Source organism: Chiloscyllium plagiosum, chromosome 4 (assembly GCF_004010195.1).
Source record: "Chiloscyllium plagiosum isolate BGI_BamShark_2017 chromosome 4, ASM401019v2, whole genome shotgun sequence".
In the NCBI taxonomy this organism is placed as follows: Eukaryota; Metazoa; Chordata; class Chondrichthyes; order Orectolobiformes; family Hemiscylliidae; genus Chiloscyllium; species Chiloscyllium plagiosum.
This window is the reverse complement of record NC_057713.1, coordinates 132054984-132079876: the sequence shown is the minus strand read 5'-3', so window position 1 is coordinate 132079876 and position 24893 is coordinate 132054984. Positions and strand designations below refer to the sequence as shown.

Here is a 24893-nt window from a genome sequence, read left to right as displayed (position 1 = left end):
CCAGTTCTGTATCCAAATGGCTAGTTCTCCCTGTATTCCATGAGATCTAACCTTGCTAATCAGTCTCGCATGGGGAACCTTGTCGAATGTCTTACTGAAGTCCATATAGATCACATTTACCGCTCTGCCCTCATCAATCCTCTTCGTTACTTCCTCAAAAAACTCAATTAAGTTTGTGAGACATGATTTCCCATGCACAAAGCCATGTTGACTATCCCTAATCATTCCTTGCCTTTCCAAATAAATGTACATCCTTTCCCTCAGGATTCCCTCCAACAACTTGCCCACCACCGACGTCAGGCTCACTGGTCTATAGTTCCCTGGCTTGTCCTTACCACCCTTCTTAAACAGTGGCACCACATTAGCCAACCTCCAGTCTTCTGGCACCTTACCAGTGACTATCCATGATACAAGTATTTCAGCAGGAGGCCCAGCAATCACGTCTCTAGCTTCCCACAGAGTTCTAGTGTACACCTGATCAGGTCCTGGGGATTTATCTACCTTTACCAGTTTCAAGACATCCAGCACTTCCTCCTCCTTCCCTTTGTCTTTTACTCTGGACACCCTTACTATCTGTCTTTACTCGCTCCTTGTCCAAATGTGTCAACAGCATGAAAACTATCATTTTTCAACCCTTTCAGTCTTATACAAGACTTATTGGATTGAAACATTAACATTGCTTCTCTGCACAGGTGCTGCCAGACCTGCTGCGTTTCCCCAGTATGTTCTTTTTTTCTCTACTCATTTGATATTCATCTAATTTTGCACATAACCTTGCTATTTCCTGTTTCACTTATTTTTCTTTATTCATTCACGCGATGAGGGCATTGCTGGCTAGGCTAGCATTTCTTGCCCAACCCTAATTACCCAAAGGGCAGTTAAGAGTCAACCACATTGCTCTGGGTCTGGAGTCACATGTAGGCCAGAACAAGTAAAGATGGCAGTGTCCTTCCCTAAAGGACATTAGATGGGTGGCATGGTGGCTCAGTGGTTAGCACTGCTGCCTCACAGTGCCAGGGACTTGGGTTCAATTCCTCCATCGGGTGATTGCCTGTGTGGAGTTTGCACATTCTCCCCATGTCTGCGTGGGTTTCCTTCCACAATCCAAAGATGTGCAGGTGCATTGGCCATGCTAAGTTGTCCATTATGTTAGGTGCATTAGTCAGGGGTAAATGTAGGGCAATGGGTCTTAGGTGGGTTACTCTTCAGAGGGTCGGTGTGTACATGTTGGGCTGAAGGGCCTGTTTCGATACTGCAGGGAATCTAATCAAACCAGATGGGTTTTTCTGACAATTGACAATGAATTTGTGGTCATCAGTAGATTCTTCATTCCAGATTTTCTTTTTAAACAAAATCAAATTCCACCATCCGCTGTGTCAGGATTCAAACCCAGGTCCCCAGAACATTCTCTGGATTAATCGAAAATAAAATGATTAAAATATGTATGTAATCTACCTAATGTCTGTTGGGTAGCCTGTTCCTCCGGCTTTTCCGTGGCAATTTTCTTCTTGGCTTCTCGGAAAGCTTTCCAGTTTAATAAAAACTGTCTGACTGTATTATTTATCTCTTTTCCATCAAGGACCTCTGCAGATAAAAATGGGAATACCTTTACAATAAAAAGATGGCTGAATGCAAGAAAAATCATATGATGCTCATTGATTTAAATCAACTAATTTTCAAATGCAATCCTAGCAGATACAGAATTAGTCATTTAAGCATGATGAGTGACAATAAAACAAATCAGATTTGTTATTTATGATGAATAAACACCAAATATGGTAAACAAACATAATAAAAAAGAAGCATTTATAACTTTGAAATGCAATGAATTGGAAATGACCCAAAAGCAACTGCTTTATTTATATATCTCTGCAGTGCGATTGCAATAAGTGGAAAGTTACACAAACTATTGACACCATTAATAAAATACGAGATAACATACTATAAATCAAAATATTACTGTATCTGCTTAAATGTGTAACTTTTTGTTGTTTCTGAACCACATTAGGTATTCTTAGTTTCTGGAAATTGAGATATTTTATAAATTCTGAGAAGTATTTGTGTAATGAAGATGTTCATGAAATCTAGAGAACCAATGTGCTCTTACTGCCAAATAACATCTTTTCTCAACATAATTCTGATTTAAATCAGGGAATTAAACATACTAAACTACATTGATTATGAAGAATTCCTGGTGCATGCACAGACGTTCTATAATTACTCATCAATGTGCACGAAGTATTGTGATTCCAGCACATCAATCAGTTTTCATAACCTCATTAAGTGAAACAAACATATTGTACATGGTGGCTTCAATGAGTGATTAAATATACAGAGGTAAAAATGTCATACTTATAAGTGATATCCTAATTTGAGAATAATAGTTCTTGGAGAAAACCCCATTTTTGGTCGAACTGATTTTGTTTTTATTTACAATGTTATTCTTAGGCAACTATTATAATTAGCTTAATTAATGGTCTTAATTGTATTACAAGGTAATAACTCTTTCTGGGCTTCAGATGTCATAAAACCATTACAATGAAAATCAATCTATGCATAATCAGACATTTAAACCTACTCCACAGGAGTACTTTTTAAAATTCATTCACAAGATGACAGCTATGCTGGCTAGGTAAGCATTTAATGCCCTAAGGGCAGTTCATAGTCAACATGTCTGCCAGACCAGATTTGGATGGCAGATTTCCTTACCTAAAGGGCATTACCGAATCAGATGGAATTTTTTCCGACAATTAACAATGGATTCATGGTCATCAGTAGACTCTTAATTCCAGATTTTTATTGAATTCACAATCCACCATCTGCATGGCAATTAGGAATGCATAACAAAAGTTTCCCTAGCTAGGAACATTCGCATGAACAAATAAAGAAAACTTTCAGAATAATTGCTGATTGATAGCTTCTGGCTATTGCTATAGTGCATAGAAATGCTATGAGTTTTTGACTGCTTTTTAAAGTTATAAGGCCAATTTCAAGGATTCTGCTCAGACCATTTGCTTTCAGTCTTGGATGCTGTAATTACCACTACATTTGGCTTCAGTATGGCAGGGAGATTGAAGAGACACAACACAGAGGTCAAGCTCCCAAAAAAGGAGGTGCCTAAAGTGCAAACGACCACGGCTTGGTGACTTTGGATGTCTGGGCTCAAGGTCTTTTCTGTATAAATCATCAATGCTGTGCTTCATGAGTTAATCAATCTGAATTAACTCCTGTCATCTCCTGCTTTTCCCTCCACCAAAGATAAGTAGGTGTGAGGAATACAGCACCAGAGAGGACTGGAGCACTGTATTAATTGACATGAGATTTCAGCTTTCAAGTCCCAGGTACTGCCAATCAAATGAATACCCAAACAGGCTTACAAAGTTAAAAATCACACAACACCAGGTTATAGTCCAACAGGTTTAATTGGAAGCACACTAGCTTTCGGAGCGTCGCTCCTTCATCAGGTGATAGTGGAGGGCTCAATCCTAACACACAGAATTTATAGCAAAATTTACAATGTGATGTAACTGAAATTATACATTGAAAAATTGATTGTCTGTTAAGTCTTTCATCTGTTTGAATACCATGATAGTTTCACTTCTTTCATGTGTAAATCACAAAAGCTTTTTTTAAAAAGTTGCATTCTCAGGTTAGCTGGACAATATGTTGAAGGTGTTGGCCCCCCGTGTTCTCTGGTGTTTGTTCTCTGTCTATGCCATGATGTTTAGATTGATTCTAATCTAAAAAGTGAGATAACGGAGTTTTAAATTAATTCATGCAGTTTTTGAGCTCTACATGAATGCATGCAGTTTTTGAGCAAAGTACAATGTAACCCTGCAAGTACAAATTCACCCCACAAAATATATGTGTGCATGCGGGTCTTTGTCTGTCTGTCAGTGTGTGTCCGTCTGGGTTGGAGGGAGGGCCTCAACCGGGACCTTGGGTTCATGTCACATTATAGGTGACCGCCATTGCACTATACACACACACACATACACTCCTACATACACACACACACACACTCCTATACACACGGACATACATATACACAGACGCGCACACAGACACTCACACACACCCTTACAGACACACACACACTCCCACATGCACCCCCTCACACACTTAAGACATTCTACACTCACTACACACACACACATACACTTTCTCACACTCACAACCCCCAACCCAGACAGACACACACACACAAAGACCCACATGCACACATATATTTTGTGGGGTGAATTTGTACTTTCAGGGTTACATTGTACTTTTCTCAAAAACTGCATGCATTCATGTAGAACTCTGAGCTCAAAAACTGCATGAAGTAATTTAAAACTCCGTTATCTCACTTTTTAGATTAGAATCAATCTAAACATCATGGCATTGACAGAGAACATGGGGGCCAACACCTTCAACATATTGTCCAGCTATCACCATTGTTAACAGCTAACGTGAGAATGTAACTTTTTAACAAAAGGTTTTGTGATTTACACATGAAAGAAGTGAAACTATCATGGTATTCAAACAGATGAAAGACTTAACAGACAATCTATTTTTCAATGTATAATTTCAGTTACATCACACTGTAAATTTTTGCTATAAATTCTGTGTTAGGATTGAACCCTCCACTATCACATGATGAAGGAGCGACGCTCCAAAAGCTAGTGTGCTTCCAATTAAACCTGTTGGACTATAACCTGGTGTGGTGCGTTTTTTAACTTTGTTCACCCCAGTCCAACACCGGCATCTCCAAATCCAACAGGTTCAGTTAAGTTGGCTTGAGTGATAATGCACATGCATGCAGAGGGCAGAGGTGTGAAACACAATGCAACAGAAAGGCAAAAAGTGATTGTGTCTACAAATTCAGTTAGATCCATTTGACTTTAAATTAATTGCCTTGTGTATGCCAAGAATTCAAATGTACAGATTCTGTAAAGGGAATGTATGTGATTCATCATGTTTCCTTTAAATTCCTCATACATTTAGACCTAAAAAATTCAACTTGCTGATATATTTGTATCATCCAGAATATTTCAGATAATTCAGAATGAGAGGAGGAGCTTTCTGATGGCAGATAGTCATTTCTGCAACTTAGGTAGTGAGTTGCAGAATCCCTGATATAGCAGATTCAAATGGAATTGCCTGGAAAGTTGAAGATTCTGTAGGGAAATTTCCCTATGCCTGCAGCTTTCTGGAAGTATTAATTTAAATGGAAGAATTCAGAAGGTTCCATTATAGTAAAGTTATTATTTACCCAAAAAATGTTAGGCAATTAAAATCCTGGACTAACTCCTGAGTAATGAGTTAACTGATTTTTGAAGTTACCATGCACTCAACGCAACTACATACATCTCCCTCAAATCCTTACACCACCTTTACCTAACATCTGCTTCCCATCCCAGGATCCTATCATCCCTGCTATTGAAGTTGATTAAATGCCATGACCCTACGCCAGACCTGCTAACCTTCCATCCTCAAGGATTCAACATCCACCTGCACCCCACTTGGGACCAGACAATATCTCTGCCACTGTCCTGACATCGCCCCTTCTGTCCACACCTCACCTCCTATTCTCGCCTATTCCAAACCATCCCAAACACTCCATTAATAACTTGTCCTCTTCCTACCTTATGCTCCAAAATAGTCCCATATCCACCTGGTACTCTACCGCCCTGGAACCCTAACATCACGCTTACCTTGCATACTTAACCTTTCACAGGTGCTGTAAAAATGGTTGTGTATGATGTTGGACATTTAAGTAACAGAATACAGAACTTTTACTGTTGAACAGAGATATGGTTTGAATTCCCCCAAATATCCTGCACAATAAGGAACTTATCAGTTTGAATGCACACTCTGCATTTCTGAAGGAGCCATGATTGGAATCTCCTCTCAGAGATACACAGGTCTTTCCTAATGTACAATATGTAGTAGCGGTGATCTGACTGTGATTGCCAATTCTCTGAAAATCTGGCCCAGACTTTAAGTCGATGGCTTGATTAAAAAACTAACTGCACAACACTATTAGACAGCATTTGATATATTCTGAATACTCAACTCCTGGTAGGTAACCATTGATTGCGATCGTATCCCATAAGGAATTTAATTTAAAACCAGTAACTTTTTTTTTAGATTAGATTAGATTCCCTACAGTGTGGAAACAGCTCCTTGGAAACTTTCCCTGGCATGCAGTGTTTCCAAAAACTAAATGAAAATAGCTCTAATTTTTAAAGGAAATGATTAAATAATTTTCAAGTGATTGCTGCTGCACTTGTGTAGATGACCATGTGTGTTATGGGAGCATTTTATAGAACATAAGCAGCGAAGTACAGGGTGACCGCTGTAGCCGCGGAATCAGTTTCTCGTGGTTTACCGCGGCCCGAACATATTACAGGTAACATTCCAGACCAGGGACCAGGGAGTTGCCGGAAAGGTAAGTTTGCCATTTAAATTAATAGGTTCACTCATATTTGTGGTTTTGGGCTTCTGCAGTAGGTCCTGGAATGTATCCCCCATGGGTATGGGGGACTACTGCACAGGCCATTGTTTGGTTAATACAAGTGCACTGCATTTCCCTTCAAAGGTATGTTAGTTAGTCAGAAAATTCGTAACATATATCACTTACCTGATGTAGGATTGATTAGGCATTTTATGGTGGAAAGCTTCATTCAGAGATGAGTGGGACACTGAGATTACAGTTTGGTTCAGCTCGCAATGGTGAAAGGAAGTGATATGGAATGGTGCTCTGTTAACATACTGAACCAGAAGGTATTAAAGCTCAATTATGACTGGGTCTTGGAAGGGACATCAATTTTTTTTTCCTTTGTTCAGGAAAAAAAGGATTTTTTTTGTCTTTGTCTGAAAGAAAAGGTGCTGATGATGTAATTACGTCCAAGAACGTTTGCACCCCCCCTTTTAAATCAGCAGAGAATTAGCTGCACAATTTAAACTGATAGCAGAGCTCTTCAAATTTTATACAAAAACAGAAATTTAATATTGTTAACATTGCAGATCCAGTGACCCTTGTTTCGAACAAATTTTATAATACCCAAGAGATAATCAAATTTTAAGCTCCTGAATTTTCAGGGATGTTTGATGAATTAACCTATTCTGCCTGAAATGGGATGGTTGGATCTTACTTTGTTTCTTAGATAACTGCAAATGTAACATGTTTTCCAGCACCTTCAAAAATTTGTGTATCTGTCTGGAGATTTTCAACATCATAGCACAGTGATGGAGTAAAAATCCTTTGCCCCTTTATAATGGAATCATCTTTAACCTATCCAAGCCATATGTTAATGATGTGTTGAAAACAGGAAAACTACTGTAAAACATCAAATAGCAGGCATTCCAAAACCACTAAGCCTGGACATAAAAATAATAATAAGACTTAATCATGTTGAGATTCACATAAGTTAGTATTCTAAAACATTAAAGGGACTAGTTACTGGAAATTTAAAGGTATTCTCGGAAAATAATAAAACACATACACGTAGTTTCAGTGGTTTTAATGTGGAGAATAAAAATGATCTAATTACTTTTGAAGATAAATAAATTCAATATTAAAGAAAAAAATACCTCCACTGAAGAACGATTTTAATCACCTGCACTTAATTGACAAACAGCATGGTACAAAATGGTTAATGTAGACAGTAAGATCAGCAAGGCCTTGACACTCTGCAGAGAAACTGAACTTAGAATAAAAGAATAGAGTCAAACACATTGAAACTTGCTAAAGTGAGCAAAATCAAAGAAAGAGGAAAATTTGGCTTTGAACACAAAACACTTAGAACATAGAACATTACAGCACAGTACAGGCCCTTTGGCCCTCGATGATGCGCCAACCTGTGGAACCAATCTGAAGCTGATCTATCCTACACTATTCTATTTTCATCCATATGTTTATCCAATGACCATTTAAATGGCCTTAAAGTTGGCAAATCTACTATTGTTGCAGACAGGGCTTTTCATGCCCCTACTACTCTGAGTAAATAAACTACCTCTGGCATCTGTCCTCTATCACCCCTCAATTTAAAGCTATTTCCCCTCATACTAGCCATCACCATCTGAAGAAAAAGGCCCTCACTGTCCAACCTATCTAACCTGTTGTTTATCTTATATGTCTCAATTAAGTCATCTCTCAACCTTTTTCTGTCCAATGAAAACAGCCTCAATTCCCTCAGCCTTTTCTCTTAAGACCTTCCCTCCATACCAGGCAGTACCCTAGTAAATTGCCTCTGAACCCTTTCCAAAGTTTCTACATTTCCTATAATGCGGTGACTAGAACTGTACGGAATACTCCAAGTGTGGCTGCACCAGAGTTTGTACAGCTGCAATATGACCTCGTGACTCCGAAACTCAATCCCTCTACCAATAAAAGCTAACACGCCTTCTTAACAACCCTACCAAGCTGGATCTATGCACATGGACACCGAGATCTCTCTGCTCATCTATACTGCCAAGAATCTTACAATTAGTCCTGTACTCTTTATTCCTGTTCCCCCTTCCAAAGTGAATCACCTCACACTTATCCACATTTAACTCCATTTGCTACCTCTCAGCCCAGCTCTGCAGCTTATCTATGCCCCCCTGTAACCTGCAACATCCTTCAGGACGATCCACAACTCCACCGATCTTAGTGTCATCCGCAAATTTACTAACCTATCCTTCTACGCTCTCTACCATGTCTGTTATAAAAATGACATACAGCAGTGGACCCAAAACAGATTCTTGCAGTACACCACTAGTAACTGAACTCCAGGATGAACATTTCCCATCAACCACCACCCTCTGTCTTCAGTCAGTTAGTCAATTTCTGACCCAAAGCAGGAAATCACCCTCAATCCCAAGCCTCCTTATTTTGTACAATAGCCTACCACAGGAAACCTTATCAAACATCTTATACACCACATCAACTTTACCCTCATCCACCTGTTTGGTCACCTTCTCAAAAGAACTCAATAAAGTTTGAGAGTCATGACCTACCTTTTACAAAACCGTGTTGATTATCTCTAATCAACTTCTCCCTTTCTAGATGATTATAAGTCCTATCTCTTATAATCCATTCCAACACTTCACCCACAACCACAGTAAGGCTCACTGGTCTATAATTGCCAGGGTTGTTTCTACTTCCCTCTTGAACAAGGGGACAACATTTGCTATCCTCCAGTCTTCTCGGACTATTCCTGTAGGCAATGATGACATAAAGATCAAAGTCAAAGGCTCTGCAATCTCCTCCTTGGCTTCCCAGAGAATCCGAGGATAAATCCTATCTGGCCATGGGAACTTATTTGTTTTCACACTTGTCAGAATTGCTAACACCTCCTCCTTGTGAACCTCAATCCCATCTAGACTAGAGGCGTCTATCTCAGTTTTCTCCTGGATAACATTGTCTTTTTCCAGCGTGAATACTGACAAAAAATATTCATTTAGCGCTTCTCCTATCTCTTCGGACCCCACACACAACTTCCCATTACTGCCGGGATTAGCCCTAATCTTACTCTTGTCATTCTTTTACTCCTGATATACCTTGATCCTGTTGGCCAAAGACATCGACTCCTGGCTCTTAGTTTTCTCTTTAGGTCTTTGTTGGCTAGCTTGTAACTCTCAAGCGCCCTAACTGAGCCTTCATGTCTCATCCTAACATAAGCCTTCTTCCTCTTGACAAGAGATTCAATGTCTTTAGTAAACTACAGCTCCCTCGCTCGACCACTTTCTCCCTGCCTGACAGATACACACTTATCAAGGACATGCACTATCTGTTCTTTGAATAAGCTCCACATTTCAATTATGCCCATCCCCTGCAGTTTCCTTCCCCATCCTATGCATCCTAAATCTTGCCTAATCACATCGTAATTGCCTTTCCCCCTTGCCTTGCCCTGCGGCATATACCTATCTCTTTACATCACTAAAGTAAACATAGCCAAATTGTGGTCACTCTCATCAAAGTGTTCACCTATCTCCAAATCTAACACCTGGCCTGGTTCATTACCCAGTACCAAATCCAATGTGGCCTCACTCTTTGTTTGGGTGTTTACATACCTGCACACATTGGACAAAAACTGACCCATCTAAAGTACTTGAACTATAGCATTTCCAGTCAATATTTGGAAAGTTAAAGACCTCCATAACAACTACCCTGTTACTCTCACTCTTATCCAGAAGCATCTTTGTTATCCGATTCTCTACATCTCTGGAACCATTCGGAGGCCTATAGAAAACTCCCAATAGGGTGACCTCGCTTTTCCTGTTTCTAACCTCAGCCCATACTACTTCAGTGGATGAGTCTTCAAACATATTTTCTTGACTAACAATGTCACATCTCTCCCTCTTTTACCATATTCTCTGTTCTTACTGAAACATCTAAATCCCGAAACCTGCAACAACCATTCCTGTCCCTGCTCTATCCATGTCTCCAAAATGGCCACAACATCAAAGTCCCAGGTACCATCCTATGCTGCAGGTTCACCCACCTAATTCCAGATGCTCCTAGTGGACACACTTCAAACCACCTTCCTACTTGCCGGTGCACTCTTGCGACCTTGACCTCATTACTCTCAAGCTCCTGGACACTGGAACTACAATTTAGGCTCCATCCCCCTTCTGAATTAGTTTAAACCCTCCTGAAGAGCATTAGCAAATTTCCCTGCCAGGATATTGATATCCCTCTAGTTCAGGTGCTGACCATCCTGTTTGTAGAGGTCCTACCTACCCCAGAATGAGCCCCAATTATCCAGGCATCCGAAACCCTCCCACCTGCACCATCCCTGTAGCCACATATTCAACTTCTCTCTCTTCCTATTCCTCGCCTTGCTAGCTCGTGGCACGGACTACAAACCAGAGATAATAACAACTTTTTTTGTTCTAGCTCCAACTTCCACCCTAACTCCTTGAATTTCTGCCTTAAATCCCCATCCATTTTCCTACGTATATTGTTCGTGCCTATGTGGACCATGACTTGGGGCTGCTCCCCCTCTCCACCTAGTAAGTAATATCTTCAAGATGGATCCAGATGAAGGGACAGCTGGTGAATTTTAAGTCCATGTTTGATGTTATTTTAGTGCTACTGGGTGAAGTGGTTCTGAAGGTGAAGAACTAGAGCATGTCAAATAAAATTAGGGAACATAAATCTGAGTCAGTGCTATTCAGAGATTTTGGATAGTGGGATACAGTGATTTATAATACAAATTAGGAAAATGAAGAATGTGAAATTTAAAGAAAAACAAATATAGAAAATTTGAGCAGATGACCATACTCAAAGCTTAAAGAAAGAGAGATCCAGAACAATGTTGACACAGGGGGTGAGAAAGTTAGATCTTGACCTGGAAAAGCTAATGATTCCAAGCAAATAATTTTAAATGGCTTGCCTACGTTATAAATAACATTAGAAAATTATTGAATTCCAACTTTTATCGATAATAATATGATTATCACTTGTTTAATGGTTACAATGATACTCGTTGATCAGGTTGGATTATCATGCTTAGCAAAGGGAATTAGTGTGCAAAGTATTTAAAGTAGAGTCAGTAGGACCAGAACCACGTCTTCTGCAGCAGTTCCTCCAATCTTAATTAAACAGCACATGTGAAATTGCCTTGGAATTGGAGTCAACCTCATATGTCAATTTTGGGTATAAATATGTAAATCAGTTAGCTACCACTATCTTCAGACAGGCACTTATTGTATAACAAATCACAAGTAATTTAAATAGAGTAAAAATGGATATGTGATGAGAGAACCCAGCTTCTATTTTAAACTAACTTTGAATATGCAAGTAGAAGATAAAATGTTAGAAGTTTAGAATTGTAACTACAACTGCATGGTGGATAAGAGAAATTTTATGTGCAGCATCAATTACCAGGCTTTATCAGCCTCAAAGGGGGAGGAGAGACAGCAATTAGTAGTGAAACTAACATTTCATGACTGACTCAGTTTAATTACAATCCCTCCAGAAGACACACAAGCTGAAGAGCCTCAAGCTGCACTCTTGAATATGGAGGGAATGTGTGCACAGGCCACTTACTGACCCATACACCAATGAATTGTAGCTAATAGCTTTTGCAATAAAGGACAGCAAAACCTTATCTCTGTCTGCTTTGTCCAACAAGAGAAGTTAACCAAATCATTGTGATATATAAGGTGTGTGATTTACAGGTATTTTAATGACGTCTGTGTTAAAGAATTGGATCTTTAACTTATGGCATGTGAGCTTCGTCTGTTTCAATGCAAAGATTTAATGATTAGCTTCTAAGTATTTTGTAGCCATGGTGATTTCTTTTAAAATACAATATGAGACAGAGATCTCCTAGAGAATAATGGTGTTTTGTTTTCAGCGGGGTGAGTTTTATGAGCAAACAGAGTGAACAATTGTGCATTAGTTTTCAGATAGAAGGATCCAGAGATTTATTTTGCCTTAGGAAAATACCTACCAGCTTGGAACAAGTATTTTTTGATTCATTATGGGAGTTTTGCAGAGGTCTTGGCTGAAGTTGTCTGTCTAAGACAGTTGCTCCTGAATTATCAAGTAAGTTATCTCAATGTAAGGGGTTTAGTTTTAAGTTTCAGACCAGAGTGTTTGGTTAAAACTTTGCAAAGGTATTTGAAGCTGATAATATTTAAGCTCAGTTGTATGAAGATTCAAAGAAAAGGCAATCCGATTCTGGGAAATTGAAGCCACAGCTTAATAAAACACAATAAATAAGACAGAAGAGAATTCTCTCCCTGATGTTTGAGTACTATAAAGGAACATATAGATGAAGACTATAAAAAAGTAGTGTAAAGGGGCAGCACAATGACTTGCACTGCTGCCTCAGCTTCAATGCCACTCTTGGGCAATTGTCCGAGTGGAGTTTGTACATTCTCCCTGTGTCAGCAGGGGTTTCCTTTGGGTGCCCTTGTTTTCTCCCACAGTCCAAAGATGTACCAGTTAGGTGGATTGGTCATACTAAATTGCCCATTGTGTTCATGGTGTGCAGGTTAGGTGCATTAGCCATGGGAAATATTGGGTTACAGGGATGGAGTGGGTCTAGGTGGGATGCTCTTTGGAGGGTCAGTGTGGATTCAATGGACAAAATGGCTTGCTTCCACACTGTAAGGATTCTATGACTCTATAAATGCTGGTTATTGGGATTGTAGCTTTCTGTTTGATTTTAAATCTTTAATCTTGTGTTTTATGTTAAAAGTTTGAGCAATTTCAGCAATTATTCAAATATCAAAGTTCAAAATTTATTCAACTCAAGTTCTGAATAAATATGACACTATGTAGAGATTCAAACTATAAATATTATTCAATAATTCTGCAGATGGCATATTTCTTCCATTATTTTCTGAACACTTCACAGTTAAAATATTTATTATAAATGAATTGTCAAATTTGATTACTATCAAAGCATGTAGGAATACTTCTGATAACTCTAGGTTTTTTTAAAGATTTTTAAACATTTAACCTATTTTTCAAATTTACCTGTTCTGTGATGTCATTACACACTCTGGAACAGATGGGACTTGAACCTGGGCCTCCTATTCCAGGAGTAAGGACACTAGCATAGGGCCACAAGAGGGCCCTCTGATAGCTCTTTAAGAAAGATTTAGACTTTATGAAAATTCATATCTCAGGATGTGCCAAGATTTACATAGCATGCAAACATGGCATTCACTTCAATGGTCTCACTCATTGGTAATTCTGGACAAATCAGATCCCAGAGTGGAACCTAGTTTGTCAGACAATACATTTTATTTTCATTTTTGTTTTCTATGGAGGTCAGTCACTAAACTGGCTACCCATGTACTTCTAATAAAAGAACATACAGGATGTCCTCGGTAGTATAGTGGTTAGTATCCCTGCCTGTCACGTGGGAGACCGGGGTTCAATTCCCCGCTGGGGAGGACTCAACAGTTCTTGTCGGTGGCACAGTGGTTAGCGCTGCTGCCTCACAGCGCCGCAGACCTGGGTTCAATTCCTGCCTCAGGCAACTGACTGCGTGGAGTTTGCACATTCTCCCCGAGTCTGCGTGGGTTTGCTCCAGTTTCCTCCCACAGTCCAAAAATGTGCAGATTAGGTGAATTGGCCATGCTAAATTGCCTGTAGTGTTAGGTGTAGGGGGATGGGTGCGCTTCAGCAAGTTGGTGTGGACTTGTTGGGCCGAAGAGCCTATTTCCACACTAAGTAATCTAAGCGCAAACTTTATTACACTACACAAGAATTTTTGGATCAATCTCATTATAAACATCACAATGAAAGATACATCCATTTTACCTCAGCAATACTCCTACTGTCACTCAAATCTAAACAAACAGCAACCCCTATTTCTATGCTAAAGTTTCTTGTTTAACTGGTATGATTGTAATTGGTTTGCTTTTGGCAAATTACTGCACGTTCATCAAATGCTACTTTCTTCAGTTTTCTTCCCCAGGACTCTTAAAACAGAACTCTAACTCAGCTTACTATTACATTAGATGCATTGCCTAAACTCATGTCTTCCACAGCTTTGTTACATTCTTTTCTCTCAGGCACAAGGTAATGGGGAGTAGGTAAGTGATAGAATGTTTAGCATAGGTCAGGATAGATGGGAGATACTGAGTCTGGGGACTGTGCAGACATCTTTTCCTGGGGTTTGTTGAGTCCTTGGGGGGTGGCCTGTTTTCAGATCTGGAGTGAGGGATGGTATTGGTATAGACTCAGTGGCATAAGGGGTGTGGTCAAGTCTAACATTGGAAAGAAGATTGGGGTTGGGCCAGGTCTCGGAGGGTGTCGGCTCCAAGGCATACTTTGGGGAGCAATTTTAAGTACAGTAATGGTCAGGTTCTGGAGGAGGAAGGGGGTGATGGGTCAGGGTTTGGGAATGTAAGGGGTCTTGGGTAGATGTAAATGGGTGTGTGAGAGGTAAGCTAGGGGTCAACTGAATACTTATTTAGGAGTTAGACTTAGTATTTCATAGCCTGTATTCTCATAGATTCATAGAATCCCTACAGTATGAAGCAGGCCATTCAGCCCATCGAGTCCACATTGACCTTCCAAACAGCTTCCCACCCAGACCCACCCACCCCATCCTATTCTTATAACCCTGTATTTCCCATGGATAATCCACCTAGCTTGCACATCTCTGGACACTGTGGCAATTAAACATGTCCAATCCACCTAACTTGCACATCTTTGGACTGTGAGAGTAAACTCGAGCACGCGGAGGTAACCCACAGAGACAATATGCCAACTCCATACAGACAGTTGCTGGAGGCTGGAATCAAACCTGGATCCCTGGTGCTGTGAGGCAGCAGTGCTAACCAGTGAGCCACTGTCCCACCCAGGTAATTTTCCTGAGTAATTATCCATTTAAATGGAGCAAAACCCTCCATTTCAGGGGTTCCAGGTGTTGAAGTATTGCCCAGCAGAATCTTCAATTTGTCAGAGCCTACTTGGATAGGAATTTTGCATGGTTCCATTGAGCAACCTCCATCTATGGCCATTGAAAAATTCAGGCCATTTGGATAGCTTTACAGTATTTTGTGGTTTGAGAAAAATGAATTGAATGAAGCACCAGCAAATCCCCACTTATTAGAAATGAATGTTATTTCTATTCTCAGTCAAGGAATATTGAAGATAATACTTAAAATTCCTTACCTAGGCTTGTAGACAACACCATTATTTTATCCCTGTATTTTGCTTTCTGGCACACAGGATTTCCACTCAGGTTCAGATACCAGAGTTTTTGCCATTGGCTCAAGACATATTCCAGTTCCTGGATTTTTGAAAAATCAAAGATTTGAAGATTTAAAATCTGTACATGCAATTTACCTCCCTTTTAATTGTCAATTTGTATAATTTCTCAATAAAGTTGAAATTCAAAATGTTTCATGCTTTTATAAAATCTTAAATTGACAGAAACAAAAGAAATAGCTTTTCACAGTAATAACATAGAATATTATAGCGCAGTACAGGCCCTTCGGTCCTCTATGTTGTGTCAACCTGTAAAACCAATCCAAAGCCCATCTAACCTACCCTATTCTATTATCATCCATATGTTTATCCAATGACCATTTAAATGACCTTAAAGGATTCATGTAATGTAATCTCCTACATATAAGTAATAGGATCTAATGCAAAAATGGCACTTATTACAGTATTTAATTAAAAAGATATTAGTGCATTAAAACAAGATTTTTTTCAAAGAACAAATTCTGTGTTGCAAGAACTATAATAACAAACTTTAAGCATGATTTATTTCATTGTTGTGAATATTACATACATAATGATTTTGTACCTTCATTTCAGGTTTATTTTTCAAAAAAACTTGTTTACAAAGTTAAAGCAACACAAAAAAGACATCTGCACTCATTTATCTTTGAGTAAAACCTGTATAAAGAAGCTTGGTTGATTTAGCTGACAGCTAACTCATTTCCAAGCAAGACAAGTATCTCAAGAAGAGTGTTTATCTAACAGACTATTAGTCCTAGTGGAAATATGATTACCCTTTGGACTTGATTTTATTGTACATTGCCTTGCTGCCTCTACTAAAGTGGTTCCACTTTCCAACTATTCAATAATCAGTTCTAAAGGGACTCACTTTAGGGGGTTTTGTTTGCTTTGATAAATGATCGTGTCATGCTCATCACTCAGAGGTCTGCCAGAAAATACTCAAGAGCAAATTATATTCAAGGCATGAGAATCAACTGGCTCAGCAAACACTGCAGCAGACTTTTCTTCAGCTAATGATGCCTAGTTATGAACCTGTATTTGACCACTGTGCTCCAATCTTTATCTTGCCTGTCTTGTTCAACTCTGTTAACTGCATCTGCAGACACCAATTTGTCACCAGCTGACTTTCTGTCATAATCACTTTAAGAAAAATCTATATTTTTTAGCTTGTTCCTGACTAAATTGTGAAGAGGATAAATTTATCTTCTCTGATACAGTCTACAGCCAAATCAATTATGTGCTAAGGTTGCATGTATTTAGTACCTTGGAAAATATATTGAAGAACATTTTTTTTCTACAGTTTAACTTTTAACAATTTATAGCAACTAATGCAAAGTTTTCACTTGTTATCTACTTTGCAATATCTCTCTTTTAGAATCTTTGCAGTTTGGTGTGGATAAATTCATGGCAGTATTAGGTTTGCAAGCATGTCATATATTTTTTGAAATCATGGCAAGGACTCTGGATTAATAGTCTAGCAATAATGCCACTAAGCCATCACTCTCCGGCCCCTCATAGTTTCTGCAAAGTATTCTTGCTCTTATTGAATCAAAATAAACAGGAAATCAGTTAAGAACACATGAAAAATGCTGAATGGCATTCTTAATATTTTTTTAAAATTGTTCAAATTGGTTAAGGTATCCCACCATGCTTGCTTTAGAATTTCAGCCAGATAACAATTGAAGAGATAACAGAAAATACATTAAGAAACAGAGTGTGGAAACTCAAAGGACACAAAATAATAAACACTTAATTCAAGAGAATTGCAGGCCTAGACGCTGCAATCTCAAATGACTGACAGCCAACGCAGAACATAATTAGGGAACTCCTGAGCCATTACATCACTCCTATGCCAGCTGCTGGGCCAAGATTTGTGGTCATAAGGACTAGGTAGAAATACAATTATGCAGTCCTAAATTTTAAAGCTGCCCTTTATTTTAGTCAGTGGATCGTTTCAGGGAGCTACTGGGGAACTCTGGACTAGTTCACAGTACTCAACTCATAACTGCATCCAGTCGCTCTTGTTGCAATGGCCCATTTCTTCTTTATTGTCCCTGAGTGTTTACTTGTTTAGCCTCCTCAAAATAATGACTAGATAGAGGGAGGATGCAGACATAGGGATGACTAAAAAGTGGAATGGCAGAGAGATCAGGGGTATAATTTTCCAAATCTAGATGCAGGAGTGTTGCCAGAGGCCTGGAAAATTGCAAATGTTATGCTGACGCTCAAAACAAAATGATGTAGCAAGAGTCGAGGGTCTGGTGCTGGAAAAGCACAACAGGTCAGGCAGCATCCGACGAGCAGGAGAATCGACATTTTGGGCATAAGCCCAAGGGATTGAGGCTTGTGGGCCGGGGGCTCTGAGATAAATGGGAGGAGGGGGTGGGGCTGGTGGGAAGGTAGCTGAGAATACAATAGGTAGATGAAGGTGGGGAGAAGGTGATAGGTTGGATAGGAGGGTGGATCGGATAGATGGGAAAGATGATGGACAGAGTTCTGGAGTAGAGTGGTGCTGGAAAAGCACAGCAGTTCAGGCAGCATCCGAGGAGCAGAAAATCGACGTTTCGGGCAAAAGCCCTTAATCAGGAATACAGACTTTTGCCCGAAACATCGATTTTCCTGCTCCTCGGATGCTGCCTGAACTGCTGTGCTTTTCCAGCACCACTCTACTCCAGAATCTGGTTTCCAGCATCTGCAGTCATTGTTTTTACCAAGATGACGGACAGGTCAAGAGGGTGGTGCTGAATTAGAGGCTTGGCATAGCAAGGTCAGAAATTACTGATCAGTCAATTTAATCTCAGTGGTGGGGCACTAATCCAGTGGAAAATGAACAGTCACTTGGGAAAATCTGGTTAATTAGGAGAATGCCAGCATAGAATTGGAGGGAAAGCTTTCCTGAGCTTTTTTGATGTAGTAATAGCAAAGGTTGATGAAGGAAATGCAGTTGATATGGTGCACATGGACTTACTAAAGACGTTTGAAGAAGTGCTGCACAATAGACTTATGAAAAAAGTTAGACATGGATATGAAATCTGTTGGCTGCTCATTGCCAGGAAGCTGACAGCTGTGCTAAATGGCTTTCAGATTAGATGAATGTTTTTAGTAAGGTTCCTCAGGGGTCGGGATAAAGGCTCTTGCCTTTCTTGACATTTATTAATTGCCAATCCTTTGATATGCAGGATACAATTGCAAAAGCTGCAGATGACACAAACCTGAAAATATTGTGAACAAAGGAAAGAGTGGTGTTCAAGTTCAAAAGGACATAGACAAGTTGCTGGAATTGACAAATAAGTGTTAGATGAAATTTAATGCAGAGGAATATGAAGTGATTTTGTCTATAAGAATAAATATAAATCAAAGGGTACAATTCTAATGGGTTGCATAAGCAAAGGGACCTAACTTAGGGGTAAACATATGCTTCAAAACTGAAGGTGACAAGACAAGTTGAAAGAGCAGGAAAGCAAATGGGATCCCTCAAAAATAAGGGCATTGAATACAAAAGGAAGCTTGGATAAACCTGTATTATGCAATGGCTCATTGTCAGATGAGTATTACATTCAGTTCTGGACATCACATATTAGAAAGGATGCGAAAGTATCAGAAAGAATGTAGAAAATATTCGTAAGAATGATTCTAGCAAAGAGGAACTTCAGTTATTTGAACAGATTGAAGCTGGAGCTGTTCTCCTTACAGCAGAGTGGGTTAAAATAAGAATTGATGAAGCCTTTCAAAATCGTACAAGGGATGGACAGAGCAGCGAGGGGAAAAGTGGTGAATTGATATATGGTTCAAGAACCAGAGGACACCAGTTTAAGATGGGCAAATGAAGCTGCAGCAACATAACAAAAAATTTCTTCACCTAAGTCGTTAGGATCTGCCTGAGCATGTGGTGGTAGTAGATTCAATTAATGTTTTAAAAAGAGAATTGCTTCATTATCTGAAGAGGAATACAATTGCAGGGCTATAGGTAAAAGTGAGGAATTGGCACTCAGTGAATTGCAGACCCCGCACAGGATTGGCTATTATCAATCAATGATTCTATGAAGTGCCTGGTCCACAATCATTGTGGCTGTGGAGCAGTCTTGAAGGAGCAGCTGGTCCTTTTCTGCCCATAATGAGGAATCTAGTTAAAATAAATATAGATAAACTATTCCCACTGGCAGAGGGGGCAGAAATCAAAGATAATTGGAATGAACCAAATATTGCATGAGGAAAAGTTTTTGTTTGAACACAGCTGATAGAGGGAAAGTCAGAATGATGGAGGCTGTTGAAAAGGGAATTGGATAAACATCCAAAGAGAAAAAAAAATGCAGAGCTGTGGGAAAGAACAGTTGAGAGGGAATAGCTAATGGATCTTCTGTTGTCTAACCAATTTTGTATGTAATTTTTAAAAGTGGTGAAATTAAGTATTACCAAATAAGAATAGTAGCAAGTCTCGAATTTAGAGAGCATCTTTCATGACCTCAATATGTCCAGAAGCACTTTACAACCAATGACGTACTTTGCAAATGTAATTACTCTTGAACTATAGGCAATGCAGCAAGAGTAGGAGTTGAGGATTATCTAGGTCAGCCATGACCTTGTTGAATGGTGGAGCAGAGTCGATGGGCTGAATGGTTTACTTTTGCCCTTACATTTTATAGATTTATGGAGGGGGGGTGATGATTATTCGTAATGGCATGAAATGAGTAATTCAGAGGCCCAGGTTTATGGTCTGGGGACATGGGTTCAAATCCTATCACAGAAGCTGGTGGAATTCAAATACAATTGAAAGTCTTGTTAATGGTGACCATGAAACTATAATCAAACATAAAAACCCATGTGGATCTCTATGCCTCTTTGGGAAGGAAATCTGCCTGGTCTGGCCCAAATATGAACCTAAACTTTTAAATGTCTTCTGAAATTGCCCAGCAAGCCACTCTGTTTAAGAGTGATGAGGGATAAGCAACAATTACCAGCAATCCCATCAATGAATAAATATAATTTCAATGACACTCTAAATTCATACTAACAACAAAGACAGATAATCCACTTTAGTGATATTTGTTGAAACATAAATATTTGCCAGGACATAAAGGAAAAGTTTCTTCCATTCGTTTAAAGAACATCATTTTATTTTATGCCCCCTGAGAGTAGACAGGGCCTCAGTTTAAAGTCTTATCTGAAAGATGTAAAGGTCTAATTATGGTTTGCTTCCTGACTTTTGAAGCTGTGAATAAAGAACGATATGTGGAGACTTCCTTAAAAGTATGCTTTTGAAATAAGATTACCTTTGTATCTTGAATACGATTGTCTTCAGCTATAAACTGAGTCAGGTTCCCAAGACAAGCCAATTCTTTGATCTCATCAATATTATTCTTCTTGATATTCAAAACACACAAGGATTTCTATATAAATAAAAAGAACTCTGTAGATGTTATAAAATAAAAAATTTCTATCACTCTTAATTTATCTCTTATTGTCTATATTGGTTCCATTTTAATTTACAATAATTACATCAATACAGGTGAATACAATCACATCAATACTAATGATTTTATGACAAGTATTTTGTGGAGAATAATGGCTATCTTAGCGATTCCGAGTATACATAGTGGAATATAAATACATTTCAAACTGTTTACAGATGTCATTTTTAACTCCTAAAAAGTTGTCAGAAGATCAGTCTTTTATCATTATTTGTAAAAATAAATGGATGGAGTGCTTTTAAAAAATTACACTCCCATGGCAGAATTTCATAAAGACTCTGCTAATGGGAAATGTGGCAAGCTGAGTGAATTAATCAGGTGGGAGCCAAAATTATGAAATCATAATGGCTGATTCAGAATAAAAAATTAAGTTAGTAGTGTTGCTATGGTGGGGCAGCTTGTCCTGTGGTGGGTTCCTACTTGTATTATATTTACATTCGTGAATATTCATTATGTAATGCTTTTTGAAATAAATTCTATCTTCAACAATAATTCAGTAACACATGGGACACTCATAGTACCCAATTCGTGTTTGTTGAAAAGTGGTGTGAACAAATCAGCTCTGAGCAACAGTGTTTGACATGAGTGATTGTCTTTGTTGAACTGTGCTGCAGGGAGGGGAGCAGAAGAGGAGCAAGGATTACCAATGGGGTTGGGTAGGTATAGTATTGGGCTTAAAAATAATATCTTCAAACCAGATCATTAAGGGCTAATTGTTAAGTGTTAATTGCTCATGACAATGCACAAATGAAAAAAAGCGTTTCCATATGATATTCAGTTCTGATATCATTGCTTGCTTTTTAACACAGTTCACTTGATCAAATATCAATGGTTCTTAGATATCCAATTTTCCAAAAGCTTTGGAGAAGCAGATGAGGACAACTGAAGCTGCAAGGCCAGCATCAGACAGCACTAATGGAGGAAGGCATTTAAGATTGTAAGGCCAAGAAAGGCATATAAGGTAGCTGTTGTGATTGTTATGAGGTCAGCCTGGTGGATCTCATACAAAATGAAGTCCCTGATTGGGGCTGTTAATCTGCTCCAATCAGGGAACCCTGGCTGACAGATACAAAAAGGAGTGTAAAGAAAAAAGAATATAAAAAGGAGTGTCAGACGTTCTTTTCACTCTGACAGTTGGCTCTGAGGGAGTTGGATCAGTGCCAAGCACTCTCCATATGTAAATAAAGAGTGACTTGATGACAGGATACTAGTCTCTGTGGAATTACTTTAGTGGTGACAAGTATAAATCACATTCCTGAAGAAACTGGCTTGCAACAATTGTCTTTAAGTTGGGGTAAACATTTATGGCATCATATTTGAAAAACTTGACTTGTTCGATCCTGCTGTTGAAGACTGTACGTGGAAAAATGCAACATTGTTTCCGGATGAATAACGTTGGGGCAGATGAAAAGCAGTAAGTAATTCTCCTGATAGCTTGTGCCCCTGCAGCTTTTTCACTTATTAGGAGCCTTACTTTCCCTGAGGCATCAGGTACTAAAATGTTTCAAGAGTTGACAGATTTAGTAAAGGAATATGACAACCCCAAGCCTATTCTAATTCTGAGACACTATTGGTTTTACTCAGCAATTTGAGAATGGGGAGAGCTCGTACTGGGATTTTTGCCGATGGTAAGATGACTGGCAGAATTTGATCTTTGGTTTAAACCTTAATGAGGTGCTGAGAAACTGTTTGGTATGTGGGGTTAATGACATAACACTGACTACCTGAAGCCCAATTGGACATCAATCAGGCTCTACAACTGGCTTTATCATTGGAAAATGCAGTAAGTGGAGCACATGAGTTGCAGGGTATCGAGTTGGAATTGGACTACCTCACAAGTCATAGAGTCATACACATGTAAGGCACGGAAATAAACCCTTGAGTCCAACTCATCCATGCCGACCAGATAATCTAAATTAAATTAATCTAGTCCCATTTGCCAGAACTTGGCCCATATCCTCTAAACTCTTCCTATTCATACACCCATCCAGATGCCTTTTAAATGTTGTAATCATACAGCCTCCACCACATCCTCTGGCAGCTCATTCCATACACGCACCACCCTCTGCGTTAAAACGTTGCCCATTTGTCCGTTTTAAATCTTTCCCCTCTCATCCTAAACCTATGCCCTCTAGTTCTGGGCTCCCCCAACTCAGGGAAAAGACCGTGTCCATTTACCCTGTCCATGCCCCTCAGAATTTTCTCAACCTCTATAAAGTCACCCCTCAACCTTCGATGCTCCAGGGAAAACAGCTCTAGCCTATTCAGCCTCTCCCTTTAGCTCAAATCCTCCAATCCTGGCAATATCCTTGTAAATCTTTTCTAAACCCTTTCAAGTTTCACAACATTTCCAACTGGAGGGTGCAATTGGAGGGAGACCAGAATTGCCCACAATATTCCAAAAATGGCCTAACCAATGTCCTGTACAACCGCAACATGACCTCCAACTCCTATACTCAATGCTCTGACCAATAAAGGAAAGCATATTAAACACCTTCTTCACTATCCTATCCATCTGACTCTCCACTTTCAAGGATCTATGAACCTGCACTCCAAGGTCTCTTTGTTCACCAACACACCCTAAGACCTTACCATTAAGTGTACAAGTCCAGTCCTGATTTGCTTTTCCAAAATGTAGCACCTCACATTTATCTAAATTAAATTTCATCTGCCACTCCTTGACCAATTGGCCCACCTGATCATGATCCTGTTGTACCCTGAGGTAATCCTCTTCACCAGTCCACTACACCTCCAGTTTTGGTGTCATCTACAAACGTACTAACAGTATACCTCCTATGTTCACATCCAAATCATTTATATAAATGAAGAAAAGCAATGGACCCAGCAGTGATCCTTGTGGCACACCTCTGGTTACAGGCCTCCAGTCTGAAAAGCAATCCTTCACTACTATCCTCTGTCTTCTACCTTCATGGCAGTTCTGTATCCAAATGGCTAGATCTCCCTCTATTCTATGTGATCTAACCTTGCTAACCAGTCTACCATGAGGGACCTTATCAAACATATTACTGAAGTCCATATAGATCATGTCCGCTGCTCTGCCCTCACCTGCCCTCAGTCCGCTTGAGCTTGGGGAACACCACTTGAGTAAAGCAATTGGATAGCCTCACTCAAGACATATGCTGAACAGTGGGACTCTATTTCAGCCCAAAACAAAACCCCAAAACAAGGCCAAGCCTCAGCCAAACAATTAACATTTTCTTCAGGAAACGGGCTAGAAGCCATTGTAGTTGCTGCAACAGATTCTCAGTTGTACTAGATTGAGTAAGACAACTCATAGGCTGGTATCCAGGAGAATACATTGCCTGGAAAGCCCATCTACATCTGGCTTGGAACAGTTAAATTGCTTAGCAACATCCAAATCAGAACCAATCAATATAAACATCTGGTTAAATGGATTCCCAGTTCTAATGCAGGTGGACTCCTGTGCAGCCTTTTCAGTGATCACAGGACCACTATTTAAGAAAATTCACTCTCGACTCCACCCTTTAGTTTGCGCAAGACCTCAGCCAGACTGAGAACCTATTCCAGGGAACCTTCATAGATTAAGAATACAACTTTGGTTCCGATTCAGTTACCACTGATTGCAGTAAGAGGCCACACTTGATGGGGTGAAATTGTTTGAGAAAGATTCACTTGGATTGGCTCGATATTTTTCAATTAGAAAATGGCTGTTTGAGTGAAGTACTAATGAAATACCTGGAAGATTTTCAAGA

General features: G+C 39.4%; 1 protein-coding gene and 1 non-coding gene across 4 annotated transcripts in view; one reads left to right on the top strand and one right to left on the bottom strand.

Annotated features, from left to right (window-relative positions):
• Positions 1 to 24893, bottom strand: part of ppp1r42 (protein phosphatase 1, regulatory subunit 42) — a 60530-nt gene that overhangs the window by 5145 nt on the left and 30492 nt on the right. For 2 of the 3 annotated variants that reach the window (XM_043689250.1, XM_043689248.1), the window contains exons 5-7: positions 20962 to 21078; positions 15617 to 15734; positions 1456 to 1584 (exon numbers count right to left, since the gene is read on the bottom strand). In XM_043689250.1, coding sequence (XP_043545185.1) covers positions 1456 to 1584; positions 15617 to 15734; positions 20962 to 21078 — 364 coding nt within the window. The remainder of the gene's footprint in view (positions 1 to 1455; positions 1585 to 15616; positions 15735 to 20961; positions 21079 to 24893) is intronic. The other variant, XM_043689251.1, reaches the window with a different exon arrangement.
• Positions 13813 to 13884, top strand: trnad-guc. Its single transcript has one exon. It is a non-coding gene; the product is annotated as a tRNA-Asp (tRNA).